The 19,924-nt window shown below is 47.0% G+C and overlaps 1 protein-coding gene across 1 annotated transcript; it reads right to left on the bottom strand.

The window, feature by feature from the left end:
- Positions 1-897: 897 nt before the first annotated feature.
- On the bottom strand, positions 898-19,718 carry nt5c3a (5'-nucleotidase, cytosolic IIIA). The gene is made up of 8 exons (XM_072448448.1): positions 19,461-19,718; positions 5,984-6,082; positions 5,167-5,236; positions 4,843-4,975; positions 4,406-4,495; positions 3,409-3,571; positions 1,718-1,918; positions 898-1,497 (listed from the first exon to the last, which is right to left on the bottom strand). Exons 1-8 carry the CDS (start codon positions 19,596-19,598, stop codon positions 1,396-1,398), a joined length of 996 nt encoding a protein of 331 aa, XP_072304549.1. The 5' UTR covers positions 19,599-19,718; the 3' UTR covers positions 898-1,395.
- Positions 19,719-19,924: the final 206 nt, after the last annotated feature.

Below are 19,924 nucleotides of genomic sequence, written 5' to 3'. Positions count from 1 at the left end.
ACGCTGAAGATCGTGTCGTTTCTAGAGCTCTTCAAACGATGAAGATCGTGTCGTTTCTAGAGCTCTTCAAACGCTGAAGACCGTGTCGTTTCTAGAGCTCTTCAAACACTGAAGATCGTGTTGTTTCTAGAGCTCTTCAAACGCTGAAGATCGTGTCGTTTCTAGAGCTCTTCAAACACTGAAGATCGTGTTGTTTCTAGAGCTCTTCAAACGCTGAAGATCGTGTCGTTTCTAGAGCTCTCCAAACGCTCAAGATCGTGTCGTTTCTAGAGCTCTTCAAACGCTGAAGATCGTGTCGTTTCTAGAGCTCTCCAAACGCTGAAGATCGTGTCGTTTCTAGAGCTCTTCAAACGCTGAAGTTCGTGTCGTTTCTAGAGCTCTTCAAACGCTGAAGACCGTGTCGTTTCTAGAGCTCTTCAAACGCTGAAGATCGTGTCGTTTCTAGAGCACTTCAAACGCTCAAGACCGTGTCGTTTCTAGAGCTCTTCAAACGCTGAAGATCGTGTCGTTTCTAGAGCTCTTCAAACGCTGAAGATCGTGTCGTTTCTAGAGCTCTTCAAACGCTCAAGACCGTGTCGTTTCTAGAGCTCTTCAAACGCTGAAGATCGTGTCGTTTCTAGAGCTCTTCAAACGCTGAAGATCGTGTCGTTTCTAGAGCTCTTCAAACGCTGAAGATCGTGTCGTTTCTAGATCTCTTCAAACGCTGAAGATCGTGTCGTTTCTAGAGCTCTTCAAACGATGAAGATCGTGTCGTTTCTAGAGCTCTTCAAACGCTGAAGACCGTGTCGTTTCTAGAGCTCTTCAAACACTGAAGATCGTGTTGTTTCTAGAGCTCTTCAAACGCTGAAGATCGTGTCGTTTCTAGAGCTCTTCAAACACTGAAGATCGTGTTGTTTCTAGAGCTCTTCAAACGCTGAAGATCGTGTCGTTTCTAGAGCTCTTCAGACACTAATCCTGATTCGAGTTTGTCCGTTGAAGCACACGGTAAAGAGAGTTCTCCAAGCTCAGTTTCGTCGAACGCGTCATTTCACAAACTTATGGTTCAGGTTCAGAAGAGATTCTACTAAAGGCTCTAATGTGTTTGGTTTCACTCACACACGTTTGAGAAACTCGAACATCAGAGGAGCTCCTCAGTGTTTTTAAACCTCTAGACCTTAGAACTCTAGAAACACAAAGTTTCACAGGATTCAGATCAAACAGCTTTGTTCAGTTTCAGAGGTGTCTTTTCACGTGACCGGACCAGGACCGGGACCGGGACCAGGACCGGGACCGGGACAGGGACCGGGACCAGGACCAGGAGCAGCAGCAGCAGCAGCAGCAGCAGCAGGACCAGGACCAGGACCAGGACCAGGACCAGGACCAGGAGGTGAAAAGGCCTCCCCTTCCGGGCTGGACTCAGAGCACCTTCTGGAGGATGGCGTTTGGGACCTCCAGTGTCTCGTCTCGGACCAGGACAATGTGGTAATGATCCAGGTATTTGTCCAAGCGCTCGTCCACCTGGAGACACAGAAGGTCCACACAGAAGGTCCACACAGAAGGTCAACACAGAAGGTCCAAACAGAAGGTCAACACAGAAGGTCTAAAATATGAACGAAAAACACATTTGATGCCGTATTCAGCTCTTTAAAGATTCTCTGCTGCTTTCGCTTCGCCTGGAACGTTCCATAGTGTGACACTGCTACAGATCAGGTCTGCGCGGCGGCGGCCCCGTGGTTACCTTGTCGTCGAGGAACCCGATCTTGAGGATGTTCTCGACGTTGGGCACGCCGTCGGCCATGCTCAGGTCGCCCAGCGAGTCGCCCATCAGGACGATGTTGCAGTTTTCTTTGAGCTGCTTGAAATACTCGGTGTTCCTCAGAGCGCCGTCGTGTTTGTTATAGACGTGGATCAGCTCGCCTTTGAAGCCTCGGATCACGCCCTGAACAAGACCACAAGATGACCACAAGATGACCACATGACCAGACGACCAGATGAGGAGGCCCCAAATAAATTGTCGGTTTGCTGTAACCCGAGCCAACATTTTTCAAGTGGGTCGGACGGTAGGTCAATTCTTATTTTTTTTACTTTGAAGGCAAAAAAAAAGATCCAAATCGTTGACATTTTTTGACTCGGAGTGACCACCAGGGATCAGGCTTCAACAGTCCAGCGACACCATAATGCAGAACGACATGAGCGGTGACGACAGAGGCAAACTAACAAAAATCAAAGTAAACACAGGTTCAGTCCTGTGGGGTCTGTTCTCTACAGAAGCATCTGGAGGACCCAAGATGTTAACGTATATGCATCATCGTGCATTCATACCTGGCGGTATCTTTCAGCATGGCGGCCAAAAGCCCTCAGCGAGAACACTGTACTATTCCATTTAAAAAAAAAGATTAATAAAATTGCCGTCCACATTTTAAAAGACCCCGTCCAAAATAAGGGAAGACGACCCTTTATCTAAAAGCCAGCGGCACTCGCTTTGTCCAGGGCCACAATCTGATATTTCCAGCTCATAAAGCGTCTGACATGATCCAAGGACATAAAGAGGTTCAAACGCAGCGTCGAGGCTTTGGCCACGCCCCTCACATGCAGAGAAGTCAAAGAAATGAGGCAAAACTGTTCCTGTGCACGCTCGCTTTAGCCACGCCCCTCACACATGCTCGCTTTAGCCACGCCCCTCACACATGCTCGCTTTAGCCATGCCCCTCACACACACACACTAGCTTTAGCCACGCCCCTCACACACGCTCGCTTTAGCCACACCCCTCACACACGCTCGCTTTAGCCACGCCCCTCACACACACGCTCGCTTTAGCCAGGCCCCTCACACACGCTCGCTTCAGCCACGCCCCTCACACACGCTCGCTTTAGCCACGCCCCTCACACACGTTCGCTTTAGCCACGCCCCTCACACACACTCGCTTTAGCCACGCCCCTCACACACACGCTCGCTTTAGCCAGGCCCCTCACACACGCTCGCTTCAGCCACGCCCCTCACACACGCTCGCTTTAGCCACGCCCCTCACACACGTTCGCTTTAGCCACGCCCCTCACACACACTAGCTTTAGCCACGCCCCTCACACACACTCGCTTTAGCCACGCCCCTCACACACACTCGCTTTAGCCACGCCCCTCACACACACTCGCTTTAGCCACGCCCCTCACACACACTCGCTTTAGCCACGCCCCTCAAATACACTCGCTTTAGCCACGCCCCTCACACACACTCGCTTTAGCCACGCCCCTCACACACACTAGCTTTAGCCACGCCCCTCACACACACTAGCTTTAGCGACGCCCCTCACACACACTCGCTTTAGCCACGCCCCTCACACACACTAGCTTTAGCCACGCCCCTCACACACACTAGCTTTAGCCACGCCCCTCACACACACTAGCTTTAGCGACGCCCATCACACACTCACGTTGTCGTCGAAGTCCATGAAGTTGGACACCACCTTGACGTTGGGGTGGTACACTCCGGACTGTCTGAGGATCTCCTCCAGGACGTCCCCCAAACCGGCCGAGAAGATGAACACGGGGACGTTGTGCTGCTTCAGACGGTCAAAGAACTGCTCGTACCCGTCTCTGCGAAACACACCAACACAACCACGTCTCAGAAAGGCGGTCGTCGGGACAGTTCAAACACCCACCCGTCGTCGAGCTCCGCCTTCAGGGAGGAGCTCGAGTCTAGCCCCGCCTTCAGGGAGGAGCTCGAGTCTAGCCCCGCCTTCAGGGATGAGCTCGAGTCTAGCGTGCTGGGACGGCTGAAAGGCTCGATGGGCGTGCGTGAAAAAGGGAGGAAATGGGAAGCAAGTTATATTCAAGAAGCTGTGGAACACGAACCCGAGACCTGAAAACCTCCTGGACGGTGTCGTTCTGGAGCTGAGAGAGTGAGCAAAACAAACACACCCAGCGCCATTTTGAATCCGGAGCCGGAATTTTTTCACAGAGGAAAACACTGTTTACTGGAAAATTTCTTCAAATAGGATCAAGTCAGGAAATACAAGTGGATATTGTGTTTGTGTGGATTATAACGGACAGAACGATACAGAAGGATTGAACCCGTTGTGTCCGTCATAAACAGCAATAAGTGTGAGAAACGTTATGAAAAGTTGAGTCCTGCAGAGTTAGAGTCCTGAAGAGTTAGAGTCCTGCAGAGTTAGAGTCCTGCAGAGTTAGAGTCGCTTAGAGGTTAGAGTCCTGCAGAGTTAGAGTCTTGCAGAGTTAGAGTCCTGCAGAATTAGAGTCTTGCAGAGTTAGAGTCCTGTAGAGTTAAGAGTCGCTTAGAGGTTAGAATCCTGCAGAGGTTAGAGTCCTGCAGAGGTCAGAATCCTGCAGAGTTAGACTCGCTTAGAGGTTAGAATCCTGCAGAGGTTAGAGTCCTGCAGAGGTTAGAATCCTGCAGAGTTAGAGTCTCACCTCAGCGCTGCGTCCGAGTCGTGGACGGCCTCGGGCAGTTTGTCCTTTTGCAGCCGCTGCTCCACCAGAAGAGTGTGGGACTTAAAGTACCTGAGGACACAAAGGTGGAGCCTGAGGACTCTAACACCAGGTGGACTCCTCGCTCTTCAAGGCTCCTTTATGGTCCTTTTTTTTCTTCTTTTTTTTTTAAATATACATTTGAAATGTTTGGCGGGCCGGATTAAAACGACTGGGGGGCCGGATTTGGCCCGCGGGCCAGACTTTGACACCTATGCTATAGATGAAATGTAGCGCCCTCTGGTGGTGGTTTAACAGAACACAGACCTGTGTGTGTGTGAGTGTGTGTGAGAGTGTGTGAGTGTGTGTGTGTGTGAGTGTATGTGTGTGTGTGTGTGTGTGTATGTATGTGTGTGTAGCGCCCCCTGGTGTCTACGTACCATTCCACCATAAAGGGATACTTCTCCTCCATGGTGAGCTGTGGGTCGATCTCGATGGGATAATACTGATTCTTCAACTGCACCAGCTTCTGTCGACACTCGTCTGTGACCAGCTTCGAGTAGTCGATGATATCTGCAACACAGGTCCTGGTTTAGTCCTGGTTTAGCCCTGGTTTGGCCCTGGTTTGGCCCTGGTTTGGCCCTGGTTTGGCCCTGGTGTAGTCCTGGTTTAGTCCTGGTTTAGTCCTGGTTTAGTCCTGGTTTGGACCTGGTATGGACCTGGTTTGGACCTGGTTTGGACCTGGTTTAATCCTGGTTACTTACTGTGGCAGGTCGGGCAACGTTTTCCGTTGACTTGGAACTTTGTTAACGTCATGTCGAAGTCTGTGATGATCTGAACAGAACATAAATTAAATCGTTATTTGTTTGGGAGTTGTTCACGTCTTTGGAGTTGAATAATGGCCCCGCCATCATGTGTTACCTGTAGTTTGGTGGCCCCGCCCTCATGTGTTACCTGTAGTTATGTGGCCCCGCCCTCATGTGTTACCTGTAGTTATGTGGCCCCGCCCTCATGTGTTACCTGTAGTTATGTGGCCCCGCCCTCATGTGTTACCTGTAGTTTGGTGGCCCCGCCCTCATGTGTTACCTGTAGTTATGTGGCCCCGCCCTCATGTGTTACCTGTATTTTGGTGGCTCCGCCCTCATGTGTTACCTGTAGTTTGGTGGCCCCGCCCTCATGTGTTACCTGTAGTTATGTGGCCCCGCCCTCATGTGTTACCTGTAGTTATGTGGCCCCGCCCTCATGTGTTACCTGTAGTTTGGTGGCCCCGCCCTCATGTGTTACCTGTAGTTTGGTGGCCCCGCCCTCATGTGTTACCTGTAGTTTGGTGGCCCCGCCCTCATGTGTTACCTGTAGTTTGGTGGCCCCGCCCTCAGGTGTTACCTGTAGTTTGGTGGCCTCGCCCTCATGTGTTACCTGTAGTTTGGTGGCCCTGCCCTCATGTGTTACCTGTAGTTATGTGGCCCCGCCCTCATGTGTTACCTGTAGTTATGTGGCCCCGCCCTCATGTGTTACCTGTAGTTTGGTGGCCCCGCCCTCATGTGTTACCTGTAGTTTGTTGGCCCCGCCCTCATGTGTTACCTGTAGTTTGGTGGCCCCGCCCTTGATGAGGCCACAGATGATCTGCTCCACTCGCTCCGGGTCCTTCATGTGAACCGTGGACTTCTCAAACTGCGGCATCTGCACAGAAACGTCACAGAAGATGAGATCCTGAGTCCTAATGTTTAATCATGTTTGATAAAGAGATGTGGTCGACTAAAGAAAGACATGACCTGCGCATAAATTAAATCAACTAAAAAGGGGCGTGGTACTGGCAAAGTATCTCCAGGATTTGACCACGACATTTAGACAGAAAACGACTAGAAAACAGTAAATTTATCTGTAAAACGACAGTTTTATACGACAGTTCTGATTGTGATGATTTATGAGTTAAAAACAGATCGTCAGAGCCGCGTCACAGGTAGAACATGACATCACACATCGAGGAGAACATGACATCACACATCGAGGAGAACATGACATCACACATCGAGGAGAACATGACATCACACATCGAGGAGAACATGACATCACACATCAAGGAGAACGTGACATCGAGAACATGACATCGAGGAGAACATGACATCACACATCAAGGAGAACATGACATCGAGGAGAACATGACATCACACATCGAGGAGAACATGACATCACACATCAAGGAGAACATGACATCGAGGAGAACATGACATCACACATCAAGGAGAACATGACATGGAGGAGAACATGACATCACATCGAGGAGAACATGACATCGAGGAGAACATGACATCACATCGAGGAGAACATGACATCGAGGAGAACATGACATCACACATCAAGGAGAACATGACATCGAGGAGAACATGACATCACACATCGAGGAGAACATGACATCGAGGAAAACATGACATCACACATTGAGAACATGACATCACACATGGAGAACATGACATCACACGTCGAGGAGAACATGACATCACACATCGAGGAGAACATGACATCACACATCAAGGAGAACGTGACATCGAGAACATGACATCGAGGAGAACATGACATCGAGGAGAACATGACATCACACATCGAGGAGAACATGACATCACACATTGAGGAGAACATGACATCGAGGAGAACATGACATCACACATTGAGGAGAACATGACATCGAGGAGAACATGACATCACACATTGAGGAGAACATGACATCACACATGGAGAACATGACATCACACATCGAGGAGAACATGACATCACACATCGAGGAGAACATGACATCACACATCGAGGAGAACATGACATCACACATCAAGGAGAACATGACATCGAGGAGAACATGACATCACATCCAGGAGAACATGACATCGAGGAGACCATGACATCGAGGAGAACATGACATCACACATGGAGGAGAACATGACATCACACATGGAGGAGAACATGACATCACACATGGAGGAGAACATGACATCACACATCAAGGAGAACATGACATCGAGGAGAACATGACATCACATCGAGGAGAACATGACATCGAGGAGAACATGACATGGAGAACATGACATCACACATGGAGGAGAACATGACATCACACATGGAGGAGAACATGACATCACACATGGAGGAGAACATGACATCACACATGGAGGAGAACATGACATCACACATGGAGGAGATTCAAAATGGAGTGTTCCTGAGGCTCGGAGGGGAGAGGACTTTGTGTGAATGAAGCTGAACGTGCTCCAGACGAGTTTGTGACGAGGAACAGAGTGAGAACAGGGTTAAAAACTGGGTCCTTCAAAATCTTTAGGTCGACCAAGGAACCATCCACAGATCAATACTTCCAGCTCCAGTTTGATTGTTTTGTAGATAAAAACAATCTTATTCAATCAATGACTCAATCAAAATCTCACAGAGCTCGTTACAACACAAACACGACAAAAGAATTTATACTTTGACCCGTTTCAAGATCTTCAGAGAACATTTCCAGTTTCATGTACATCCAGATAATCATGTCACACACACACTCTTTCTGCACTTTGAGCCCCTTTTACAGAATGAAACTGACAGAGAGACAGAGAGAGCGACAGTTTTGGACGTCACAAGAGTCGATATAACTCCGCCTTAAATGTGGGACATTTCAGGGCCGTCGCTCACGGTTACACGAGTCAATCCACCAAGAGATACAGTTATTTCTGTTGTACATGAAGACATTTTGAAGACTTATGACCACGATGACTTCTTACAGTCGAGTCGTTGTTGCAGCTGCAGTGAATTGTTCCGCGTAATATGAATAATTCTTGAATCCTCTGAGGATCTACTTGGAACAGTATCGACGGGTTTCGCCCGGACGCGCTCAGTCCGGACGCGCTCAGCCCGGACACGTTCAGCCCAGATGCTGACGCGTTCAACCCTTCAGTCGGAGCTCTGCAGTCCAATCGCGTCTGCGGCGAGCGTGACGGGGACATTCCTCCGAGAGCCGTGTCGTAACAGGATCTGAGCCCTTCAACAAACTCATTTAGAGTCGGGCCCTGGGCCTCGGGGCCTGTGCGGCTGTTACATAATCGTAGCCGTTATCAGCTCGTAAACTACAGAAATGGGATCCTCCTGCTCCGGCGCCAGGATCTCAGAGACGACGCAAACCTGGAGCTGCACTCGCCAAAAGACAACAAACGACGCCCAACAACTGCACGGAAATAGACGAGACAGAAAAACGACACTTGCACAGACGGCTGACGATCCTGGAGCTCCGGAGCACTGACTCGCCCCCAGACTCACTTTAACATCTGTTTTAAACGTTTTAAAAGTACAAGGCGGTTTCCTCTCGAGAGAAGCACAAACTATAACACTTCTTATGTTTTTTTTAATATATAAATACGGTTTAACCAAATGGAAAGCAAAAATGATCATGAAAATGGACCTGCTTTCCAAGAACTCTTGACTGTTTTATTGAACGAGTCTTTTCATGTCAAATTAAGTATATTTTTAACTTACTCAATAATAAATCAAATTAATAGTCACTAAAACTGATTAGAGCTGCAACTAACAATTATTTCATTTGTCGATTAGTCACTTCTGTTGTGAGTGAGTTGTGAATCTGACCTCTCTGTTGTGAGTCTTACCTCTCTGTTGTGAGTCTGTTGTGAGTCTGACCTCTCTGTTGTGAGTCTGTTGTGAGTCTGACCTCTCTGTTGTGAGTCTGATCTCTCTGTTGTGAGTCTATTGTGAGTCTTACCTCTGTTGAGTCTGACCTCTCTGTTGTGAGTCTGTTGTGAGTCTGATCTCTCTGTTGTGAGTCTGTTGTGAGTCTTACCTCTCTGTTGTGAGTCTGACCTCTCTGTTGTGAGTCTTACCTCTCTGTTGTGAGTCTGACCTCTCTGTTGTGAGTCTGATCTCTCTGTTGTGAGTCTGTTGTGAGTCTTACCTCTCTGTTGTGAGTGTTGTGAGTCTGATCTCTCTGTTGTGAGTCTGTTGTGAGTCTTACCTCTCTGTTGTGAGTCTGACCTCTCTGTTGTGAGTCTTACCTCTCTGTTGTGAGTCTGACCTCTCTGTTGTGAGTCTGATCTCTCTGTTGTGAGTCTGTTGTGAGTCTTACCTCTCTGTTGTGAGTCTGACCTCTCTGTTGTGAGTCTGATCTCTCTGTTGTGAGTCTGTTGTGAGTCTGACCTCTCTGTTGTGAGTCTGATCTCTCTGTTGTGAGTCTGTTGTGAGTCTTACCTCTCTGTTGTGAGTCTTACCTCTCTGTTGTGAGTCTGACCTCTCTGTTGTGAGTCTGATCTCTCTGTTGTGAGTCTGTTGTGAGTCTTACCTCTCTGTTGTGAGTCTGATCTCTCTGTTGTGAGTCTGTTGTGAGTCTTACCTCTCTGTTGTGAGTCTGATCTCTCTGTTGTGAGTCTGTTGTGAGTCTCGCAGCAAAGTGAGGAAAAGATTGTTTGTCTGAACAAGGCTTTTATATCTGCGCTGACACAGGGGGAGGGGCTCAGAGGTGGGAGGGGCTCGAAGGGGGAGGGGCTCACAGGGGGGAGGAGCTTGGAGGGGCTCACGCAGAGGGAGGCGGGGCTTTGGATATTGGGTGTAGCTCAAAATAAAGCAGAGCTGAGCCAAACTGTCAAAAACACCCACAGGAGTGTGCACTATATTTCAGACTGTTACCTAGCAACCAGACTGTAAACAAGGGCCAGAATCCAAAGAAATGATCACATATGGCATTACTTTTGTTTAAATTGTCAGAAGATTGTCAGTCGGGTGTAAACAGACCCAGTTTCATCAATCTGAGTTTAAAATGACAGGAAGTGGAGCTGAATCCCTCTGTGATGTCATCAGTGTGATGTCAGTGTGATGTCATCAGTGTGCGACACAGAGACAGTTTAAACCATGGTTGGATTAAATAAAGGTGTTTTATGGTCTTATTGTGTCAGATCAGAACTGTTGTGTCATTTATGTGGAGTTGGGCTCTTGTTTACAGTCTGGTTGCTATGGTAACAGCTGCGGAATCACCTCTGTGTCATGTTTGTGCTCACGTCCAACCAGGAAGTGCAACTATAAACTTATAAATATCTGAAATATAATTGTCTCGAGTGTGTTTTAGTCAAACGAGTGTCTGACACATTGTTTTTCACATTTATTGGGCAAATATTTATTTTAGACAATATTTTAAACTATTTTAGAATATGTCGGTGTAATCCCTCATTCGTCCAGGCGTGTTCCATAGTAGAAAAAGCTTCAGTTGTAGTCATCTGGACTCAGTTTGAAAAAATAGACGTTTCGACTCTCATCCAAGAGTCATTGTCTGAATAGGCTAGCTCGGTAGATACAAGGGGGAGTTTCTGTTGAAACAAACAACTCTTTCTACTTCAGGAAGGCTCCTCCCAATGGGCGGGTCTTACCACAGAACAGTATTAATATCGGAGTTCTCGACCTAAATTCTGTTATTGACAATGACTCTTGGATGAGAGTCGAAACGTCTATTTTTTCAAACTGAGTCCAGATGACTACAACTGAAGCTTTTTCTACTATTTTAGAATATATTCATTCATAGTCAAATTAGGGGTTAAGTTTATGTTTTTGGGAAAAACAAAATCCTCTTGAACACAATCTACCGGCTGTTTACAGCAGCATTCTGAAGCCAGGGGGCGGGATCAGCCCGGGTCATTCTGATGCTAAACAGGTACTCATCAGTGATGAGGAACTGCATCCAGCTAACAATAGGATATGGCCCATGACAGGGCTGTGAGTCACTACCTGACTAACTCTAAATCTGAACTCAAGTCGGGTCAAACCTGAATCATGATTAATGAACAAGAAAATCATCATGATTTCAGTCTTCGTTAAGGCTAATTAAGGTGTAGTTATTATAAAGTGGTACAATATATTCTTAGGTGATGGTTTTAGACTTCTTTCTTCCCATTTTGTCCATTTAATACTTAAGTATGTGATTTAACACTTAAGTATGTGATTTAATACTTAAGTAAAGTATAGTATGTGATTTAATACTTAAGTATGTGATTTAACACTTAAGTATGTAATTTAATACTTAAGTATGTGATTAAATACTCCTTTTTATGTCGTTTGAGGAGGAAAGGTTAAAATGCAGGTCGTTTGAAGGTCACGAGGCAGCGTTTAGTTCAGGTCGTGATCATGTTTGGACCGTCGGGGTCGGAGGTCAGCCAGAGAGAGAGTATTTACAGCTCAAGTGAAAGAATGCTGTGTGTGTTATAAACGGCCCTTTTGTGTGTTTTACAGTCGTTTGGTCCAGATAACAAATACAATTATTGAAATACAACTTATTCTGATTCATTGTTGCAGCAAACACCAAAATAACCGGCCTTATGTCATAAACCTGCTCTTCGGAGTTTAGATGTCTGCAAACATGTCCATGGGATTCAGTGGGATAATCGTTCAGCTCTCATTAACACTAAAACTAAGACTGCGGCTCTTGCGTCGGCCCTGCCCTCAGCTGCGTCAGCCCCGCCCTCAGCTGCGTCAGCCCCGCCCACAGCTGCGTCAGCCCCGCCCACAGCAGATGCACGTTCTGTTCACTCAGATTCAGACTATTCACATCAGTTCAGGCAGAATTCTCTGAATTAGTCTGAGCTTCATCAATATGACAATATGACAATATAACACTCTCCTGACCTCTAGTGGACAAACAAGGTAAAAATAAAGTAGACTACAGTGTGTTTAGTCCTGGTTTAGTCCTGGTTTAGTCCTGGTTTAGTCCTGGTTTAGTCCCGGTTAAGTCCCGGTTAAGTCCTGGTTTAGTCCTGGTTTAGTCCTGGTTTAGTCCTGGTTTATGGTCCAATTGTCAGTTAAAAAATGATGGTTTGGATCAGAACAAACCAATACACAATAATCACAATCAAATATGTTGATAAACATAATTCTTTTGGAAAAAACGTTCCTAACAATTAACAGAAGTTTTCATACTCTTCAGTATCAGTGGGAAAGAGTCACTGTCAAACACGAGATGAAGAGCTGGGAAATATGTGGAGTTCCTCCTTAGAACGGCACGACAAGAGGCGGAGCAGCATGCCTCACATGTGAGTCACACCTGTCTGTGAACCCTCACCTCATTCTACTGTCCAGAGAGAGCGGGAGTCAAACCCACAACCTCCAACACAGAGAGAGCGGGAGTCAAACCCACAACCTCCAACAGAGAGAGAGAGAGAGAGAGAGCAGGAGTCAAACCCACAACCTCTAACACAGAGAGAGCGGGAGTCAAACCCATAACCTCCAACACAGAGAGAGCGGGAGTCAAACCCATAACCTCCAACACAGAGAGAGCGGGAGTCAAACCCACAACCTCCAACAGAGGGAGATCGAGAGTCCTACCCACAACCTCCAACAGAGAGAGCGGGAGTCAAACCCACAACCTCCAACAGAGAGAGCGGGAGTCAAACCCACAACCTCCAACAGAGAGAGAGCGGGAGTCAAACCCACAACCTCCAACAGAGAGAGATCGAGAGTCCTACCCACAACCTCCAACAGAGAGAGCGGGAGTCAAACCCACAACCTCCAACAGAGAGAGTGGGAGTCAAACCCACAACCTCCAACACAGAGAGAGCGGGAGTCAAACCCACAACCTCCCACAGAGAGAGAGAGAGCGGCAGTCAAACCCACAACCTCCCACAGAGAGAGAGCAGGAGTCAAACCCACAACCTCCAACACAGAGAGCGGGAGTCAAACCCACAACCTCCCACAGAGAGAGAGAGCAGGAGTCAAACCCACAACCTCCTACAGAGAGAGAGAGTGGGAGTCAAACCCACAACCTCCAACACAGAGAGAGCAGGAGTCAAACCCACAACCTCCAACAGAGGGAGATCGAGAGAGTGGGAGTCAAACCCACAACCTCCAACACAGAGAGAGCGGGAGTCAAACCCACAACCTCCCACAGAGAGAGAGAGAGCGGCAGTCAAACCCACAACCTCCCACAGAGAGAGAGCAGGAGTCAAACCCACAACCTCCAACACAGAGAGCGGGAGTCAAACACACAACCTCCCACAGAGAGAGAGAGCAGGAGTCAAACCCACAACCTCCTACAGAGAGAGAGAGTGGGAGTCAAACCCACAACCTCCAACACAGAGAGAGCGGGAGTCAAACCCACAACCTCCCACAGAGAGAGAGAGAGCGGCAGTCAAACCCACAACCTCCCACAGAGAGAGAGCAGGAGTCAAACCCACAACCTCCAACACAGAGAGCGGGAGTCAAACACACAACCTCCCACAGAGAGAGAGAGCAGGAGTCAAACCCACAACCTCCTACAGAGAGAGAGAGTGGGAGTCAAACCCACAACCTCCAACACAGAGAGAGCAGGAGTCAAACCCACAATCTCCAACAGAGGGAGATCGAGAGAGCAGGAGTCAAACCCACAACCTCCAACACAGAGAGCGGGAGTCAAACCCACAACCTCCAACAGAGGGAGATCGAGAGAGCAGGAGTCAAACCCACAACCTCCAACACAGAGAGCGGGAGTCAAACCCACAACCTCCCACAGAGAGAGAGAGAGAGAGAGCAGGAGTCAAACCCACAACCTCCTACAGAGAGAGACTTAGTGGAAATGTTCCTTATTTGGGCTTTAAAGAGTCTCTTTTTGGAAAACATGTATATTAAATATTTGGAAAAGAGCTGGACAAAGACGATCCGGAAACACAAAGTGGGACAAAAGGCTTCGATTTGAAAGAAAAACGGAACAAAAAGACTATTCCAGGATGAGAGGACAAAACAGAGAGGACAAAACAGAGGACAAAACAGAGAGTACAATGGTCATGTTGCAGATGTTTGAGTGGACAGAGTGGACACAAGACAGAGTGGTCACAGTGGACAGTGGTCATGTGGCAGACGTTTACACCTCACGCTGGTCATTTCTGTCAAACGAAGCGTGACCTCTGCAGCTGCTGTTCAGGTCCGAACGCCACAGAGCGGACTTCCTGCGTGGCCTTCACAATAAAAGCACGACCGCAAACTAACCGCGCGTCTTAGTTTGACCAGGATGAAGATCAAAAGGTGCTGGTTTGACGGTCTTTCAGTGGTCTTGTAGTGGTCTTGTAGTGGTCGTGGTCTTGTAGTAGTCTTGTAGTGGTCTTGTATTGGTCGTGGTCTTGTAGTAGTCTTGTAGTAGTCTTGTAGTGGTCTTGTAGTGGTCTTGTAGTAGTCTTGTAGCGGTCGTGGTCTTGTAGTAGTCTTGTAGTGGTCGTGGTCTTGTAGTGGTCTTGTCGTGGTCTTGTAGAGGTATTGTCGTGGTCTTGTAGCGGTCTTGTCGTGGTCTTGTAGCGGTCTTGTCGTGGTCTTGTAGCGGTCTTGTCGTGGTCTTGTAGTGGTCGTGGTCTTGTAGCGATCTTGTCGTGGTCTTGTAGCGGTCTTGTCGTAGTCTTGTCGTAGTCTTGTAGTGGTCGTGGTCTTGTCGTGGTCTTGTAGCGGTCTTGGTGTGGTCTTGTAGTAGTCTTGTAGTGGTCTTGTAGTAGTCTTGTAGTGGTAGTGGTCTTGTAGTAGTCTTGTAGTGGTAGTGGTCTTGTAGTAGTCTTGTAGTGGTCTTGTAGTAGTCTTGTAGTGGTCTTGTAGTAGTCTTGTAGTGGTAGTGGTCTTGTAGTAGTCTTGTAGTGGTAGTGGTCTTGTAGTAGTCTTGTAGTGGTAGTGGTCTTGTAGTGGTCTTGTAGTGGTAGTGGTCTTGTAGTGGTCTTGTAGTAGTCTTGTAGTGGTCTTGTAGTGGTAGTGGTCTTGTAGTAGTCTTGTAGTAGTCTTGGTCTTGTAGTGGTCTTGTAGTGGTAGTGGTCTTGTAGTAGTCTTGTAGTGGTAGTGGTCTTGTAGTAGTCTTGTAGTAGTCTTGTAGTAGTCTTGGTCTTGTAGTGGTCTTGTAGTGGTAGTGGTCTTGTAGTAGTCTTGTAGTGGTAGTGGTCTTGTAGTAGTCTTGTAGTAGTCTTGTAGTAGTCTTGTAGTAGTCTTGTAGTGGTCTTGTAGTGGTCTTGTAGTAGTCTTGGTCTTGTAGTAGTCTTGTAGTGGTAGTGGTCTTGTAGTAGTCTTGTAGTGGTCTTGTAGTAGTCTTGTAGTGGTAGTGGTCTTGTAGTAGTCTTGTAGTGGTAGTGGTCTTGTAGTAGTCTTGTAGTGGTAGTGGTCTTGTAGTAGTCTTGTAGTGGTAGTGGTCTTGTAGTAGTCTTGTAGTGGTAGTGGTCTTGTAGTGGTCTTGTAGTAGTCTTGTAGTGGTAGTGGTCTTGTAGTGGTCTTGTAGTGGTAGTGGTCTTGTAGTAGTCTTGTAGTGGTCTTGTAGTGGTCTTGTAGTAGTCTTGTAGTGGTAGTGGTCTTGTAGTAGTCTTGTAGTGGTAGTGGTCTTGTAGTAGTCTTGTAGTGGTAGTGGTCTTGTAGTAGTCTTGTAGTGGTAGTGGTCTTGTAGTAGTCTTGTAGTAGTCTTGTAGTGGTAGTGGTCTTGTAGTAGTCTTGTAGTGGTAGTGGTCTTGTAGTAGTCTTGTAGTGGTAGTGGTCTTGTAGTGGTAGTGGTCTTGTAGTAGTCTTGTAGTGGTCTTGTAGTGGTATTGTAGTGGTCTTGTAGTAGTCTTGTAGTGGTAGTGGTCTTGTAGTAGTCTTGTAGTGGTAGTGGTCTTGTAGTAGTCTTGTAGTGGTAGTGGTCTTGTAGTAGTCTTGTAGTGGTAGTGGTCTTGTAGTAGTCTTGTAGTGGTAGTGGTCTTGTAGTAGTCTTGTAGTGGTAGTGGTCTTGTAGTAGTCTTGTAGTGGTAGTGGTCTTGTAGTGGTCTTGTAGTGGTAGTGGTCTTGTAGTAGTCTTGTAGTGGTAGTGGTCTTGTAGTAGTCTTGTAGTGGTAGTGGTCTTGTAGTAGTCTTGTAGTGGTAGTGGTCTTGTAGTAGTCTTGTAGTGGTAGTGGTCTTGTAGTGGTCTTGTAGTGGTAGTGGTCTTGTAGTAGTCTTGTAGTGGTCTTGTAGTGGTCTTGTAGTGGTCTTGTAGTAGTCTTGTAGTGGTAGTGGTCTTGTAGTAGTCTTGTAGTGGTAGTGGTCTTGTAGTAGTCTTGTAGTGGTAGTGGTCTTGTAGTAGTCTTGTAGTGGTAGTGGTCTTGTAGTAGTCTTGTAGTGGTAGTGGTCTTGTAGTAGTCTTGTAGTGGTAGTGGTCTTGTAGTGGTCTTGTAGTGGTAGTGGTCTTGTAGTGGTCTTGTAGTAGTCTTGTAGTGGTCTTGTAGTGGTAGTGGTCTTGTAGTAGTCTTGTAGTAGTCTTGGTCTTGTAGTGGTCTTGTAGTGGTAGTGGTCTTGTAGTAGTCTTGTAGTGGTAGTGGTCTTGTAGTAGTCTTGTAGTAGTCTTGGTCTTGTAGTGGTCTTGTAGTGGTAGTGGTCTTGTAGTAGTCTTGTAGTGGTAGTGGTCTTGTAGTAGTCTTGTAGTAGTCTTGTAGTAGTCTTGTAGTGGTCTTGTAGTGGTCTTGTAGTGGTCTTGTAGTAGTCTTGGTCTTGTAGTAGTCTTGGTCTTGTAGTAGTCTTCTAGTGGTAGTGGTCTTGTAGTAGTCTTGTAGTGGTCATGTAGTAGTCTTGTAGTGGTAGTGGTCTTGTAGTAGTCTTGTAGTGGTAGTGGTCTTGTAGTAGTCTTGTAGTGGTAGTGGTCTTGTAGTAGTCTTGTAGTGGTAGTGGTCTTGTAGTAGTCTTGTAGTAGTCTTGTAGTGGTAGTGGTCTTGTAGTGGTCTTGTAGTAGTCTTGTAGTGGTAGTGGTCTTGTAGTGGTCTTGTAGTGGTAGTGGTCTTGTAGTAGTCTTGTAGTGGTCTTGTAGTGGTTTTGTAGTAGTCTTGTAGTGGTAGTGGTCTTGTAGTAGTCTTGTAGTGGTAGTGGTCTTGTAGTAGTCTTGTAGTGGTAGTGGTCTTGTAGTAGTCTTGTAGTGGTAGTGGTCTTGTAGTAGTCTTGTAGTAGTCTTGTAGTGGTAGTGGTCTTGTAGTAGTCTTGTAGTGGTAGTGGTCTTGTAGTAGTCTTGTAGTGGTAGTGGTCTTGTAGTGGTAGTGGTCTTGTAGTAGTCTTGTAGTGGTCTTGTAGTGGTATTGTAGTGGTCTTGTAGTAGTCTTGTAGTGGTAGTGGTCTTGTAGTAGTCTTGTAGTGGTAGTGGTCTTGTAGTAGTCTTGTAGTGGTAGTGGTCTTGTAGTAGTCTTGTAGTGGTAGTGGTCTTGTAGTGGTCTTGTAGTGGTAGTGGTCTTGTAGTAGTCTTGTAGTGGTCTTGTAGTGGTCTTGTAGTGGTCTTGTAGTAGTCTTGTAGTGGTAGTGGTCTTGTAGTAGTCTTGTAGTGGTAGTGGTCTTGTAGTAGTCTTGTAGTGGTAGTGGTCTTGTAGTAGTCTTGTAGTGGTAGTGGTCTTGTAGTAGTCTTGTAGTGGTAGTGGTCTTGTAGTAGTCTTGTAGTGGTAGTGGTCTTGTAGTGGTCTTGTAGTGGTAGTGGTCTTGTAGTAGTCTTGTAGTGGTAGTGGTCTTGTAGTAGTCTTGTAGTGGTAGTGGTCTTGTAGTAGTCTTGTAGTGGTAGTGGTCTTGTAGTAGTCTTGTAGTGGTAGTGGTCTTGTAGTAGTCTTGTAGTGGTAGTGGTCTTGTAGTAGTCTTGTAGTGGTAGTGGTCTTGTAGTAGTCTTGTAGTGGTAGTGGTCTTGTAGTAGTCTTGTAGTAGTCTTGTAGTGGTAGTGGTCTTGTAGTGGTCTTGTAGTAGTCTTGTAGTGGTAGTGGTCTTGTAGTGGTCTTGTAGTGGTAGTGGTCTTGTAGTAGTCTTGTAGTGGTCTTGTAGTGGTCTTGTAGTGGTCTTGTAGTAGTCTTGTAGTGGTAGTGGTCTTGTAGTAGTCTTGTAGTGGTAGTGGTCTTGTAGTAGTCTTGTAGTGGTAGTGGTCTTGTAGTAGTCTTGTAGTGGTAGTGGTCTTGTAGTAGTCTTGTAGTAGTCTTGTAGTGGTAGTGGTCTTGTAGTGGTCTTGTAGTAGTCTTGTAGTGGTAGTGGTCTTGTAGTAGTCTTGTATTGGTAGTGGTCTTGTAGTGGTCTTGTAGTGGTAGTGGTCTTGTAGTGGTCTTGTAGTGGTAGTGGTCTTGTAGTAGTCTTGTAGTGGTAGTGGTCTTGTAGTAGTCTTGTAGTGGTAGTGGTCTTGTAGTAGTCTTGTAGTGGTAGTGGTCTTGTAGTAGTCTTGTAGTGGTAGTGGTCTTGTAGTAGTCTTGTAGTGGTAGTGGTCTTGTAGTGGTCTTGTAGTGGTAGTGGTCTTGTAGTAGTCTTGTAGTGGTAGTGGTCTTGTAGTAGTCTTGTAGTGGTAGTGGTCTTGTAGTAGTCTTGTAGTGGTAGTGGTCTTGTAGTAGTCTTGTAGTGGTAGTGGTCTTGTAGTGGTCTTGTAGTGGTAGTGGTCTTGTAGTAGTCTTGTAGTGGTCTTGTAGTGGTCTTGTAGTGGTCTTGTAGTAGTCTTGTAGTGGTAGTGGTCTTGTAGTAGTCTTGTAGTGGTAGTGGTCTTGTAGTAGTCTTGTAGTGGTAGTGGTCTTGTAGTAGTCTTGTAGTGGTCTTGTAGTGGTCTTGTAGTGGTAGTGGTCTTGTAGTAGTCTTGTAGTGGTAGTGGTCTTGTAGTAGTCTTGTAGTGGTAGTGGTCTTGTAGTAGTCTTGTAGTGGTAGTGGTCTTGTAGTAGTCTTGTAGTGGTAGTGGTCTTGTAGTAGTCTTGTAGTGGTAGTGGTCTTGTAGTAGTCTTGTAGTGGTAGTGGTCTTGTAGTAGTCTTGTAGTGGTAGTGGTCTTGTAGTAGTCTTGTAGTGGTAGTGGTCTTGTAGTAGTCTTGTAGTGGTAGTGGTCTTGTAGTAGTCTTGTAGTGGTAGTGGTCTTGTAGTAGTCTTGTAGTGGTAGTGGTCTTGTAGTAGTCTTGTAGTGGTAGTGGTCTTGTAGTAGTCTTGTAGTAGTCTTGTAGTGGTAGTGGTCTTGTAGTAGTCTTGTAGTGGTAGTGGTCTTGTAGTAGTCTTGTAGTGGTAGTGGTCTTGTAGTAGTCTTGTAGTGGTAGTGGTCTTGTAGTGGTCTTTTACGCTGCCTCTTCCGGTCCCGCTCGCGCCGCAGCTGTGCGCTTTGCACACGTGACTCACCATCTCGATGATACGCGTTTTTTTGCCCGCGCGCTTCTTCTTGGCCACGATGTACTGCGCCAGAGCCACGCCTCCAAAGAGCGCGCACACGCTCGCGCTCGCCGCGGCTCCCACCTTCACCACGGCGGCTCTGTCCATGCTTCACCCGGGCCAGGGAGCTCCGGAGCCCGCAGTGTGTCGGCTGTGTGCCCGCTGTGTGTCCGCTCCGTGCGCCGGGGAGAGAACAGCTCCACGGCGGCGGCTCTTCCGGTGCGGTGACGGCCACGAGCCACTGGAGGCGGAGCCAAGCGGAGGAGCGCGGTTACGTCACTGACTCCAAGTAGATTATATATATTTAGGTTCACGCGCGGAGAGTTTGAACACTTCTATTATATATTGTTATTTTTAAGAATGTTTAGACTCACAAATATAAATAATAGTTATTATTTTGAAATTCCACGAGGTTAATGTTATTTCCACTATTT

Source organism: Eucyclogobius newberryi, unplaced genomic scaffold, assembly GCF_026437365.1.
Source record: "Eucyclogobius newberryi isolate DKJ021-1_F unplaced genomic scaffold, fEucNew1.0.hap1 SCAF_160, whole genome shotgun sequence".
NCBI classification, from domain to species: domain Eukaryota; kingdom Metazoa; phylum Chordata; class Actinopteri; order Gobiiformes; family Gobiidae; genus Eucyclogobius; species Eucyclogobius newberryi.
The sequence above is the reverse complement of the archived record's forward strand: the minus strand, read 5'-3'. Positions and strand labels throughout refer to the sequence as shown.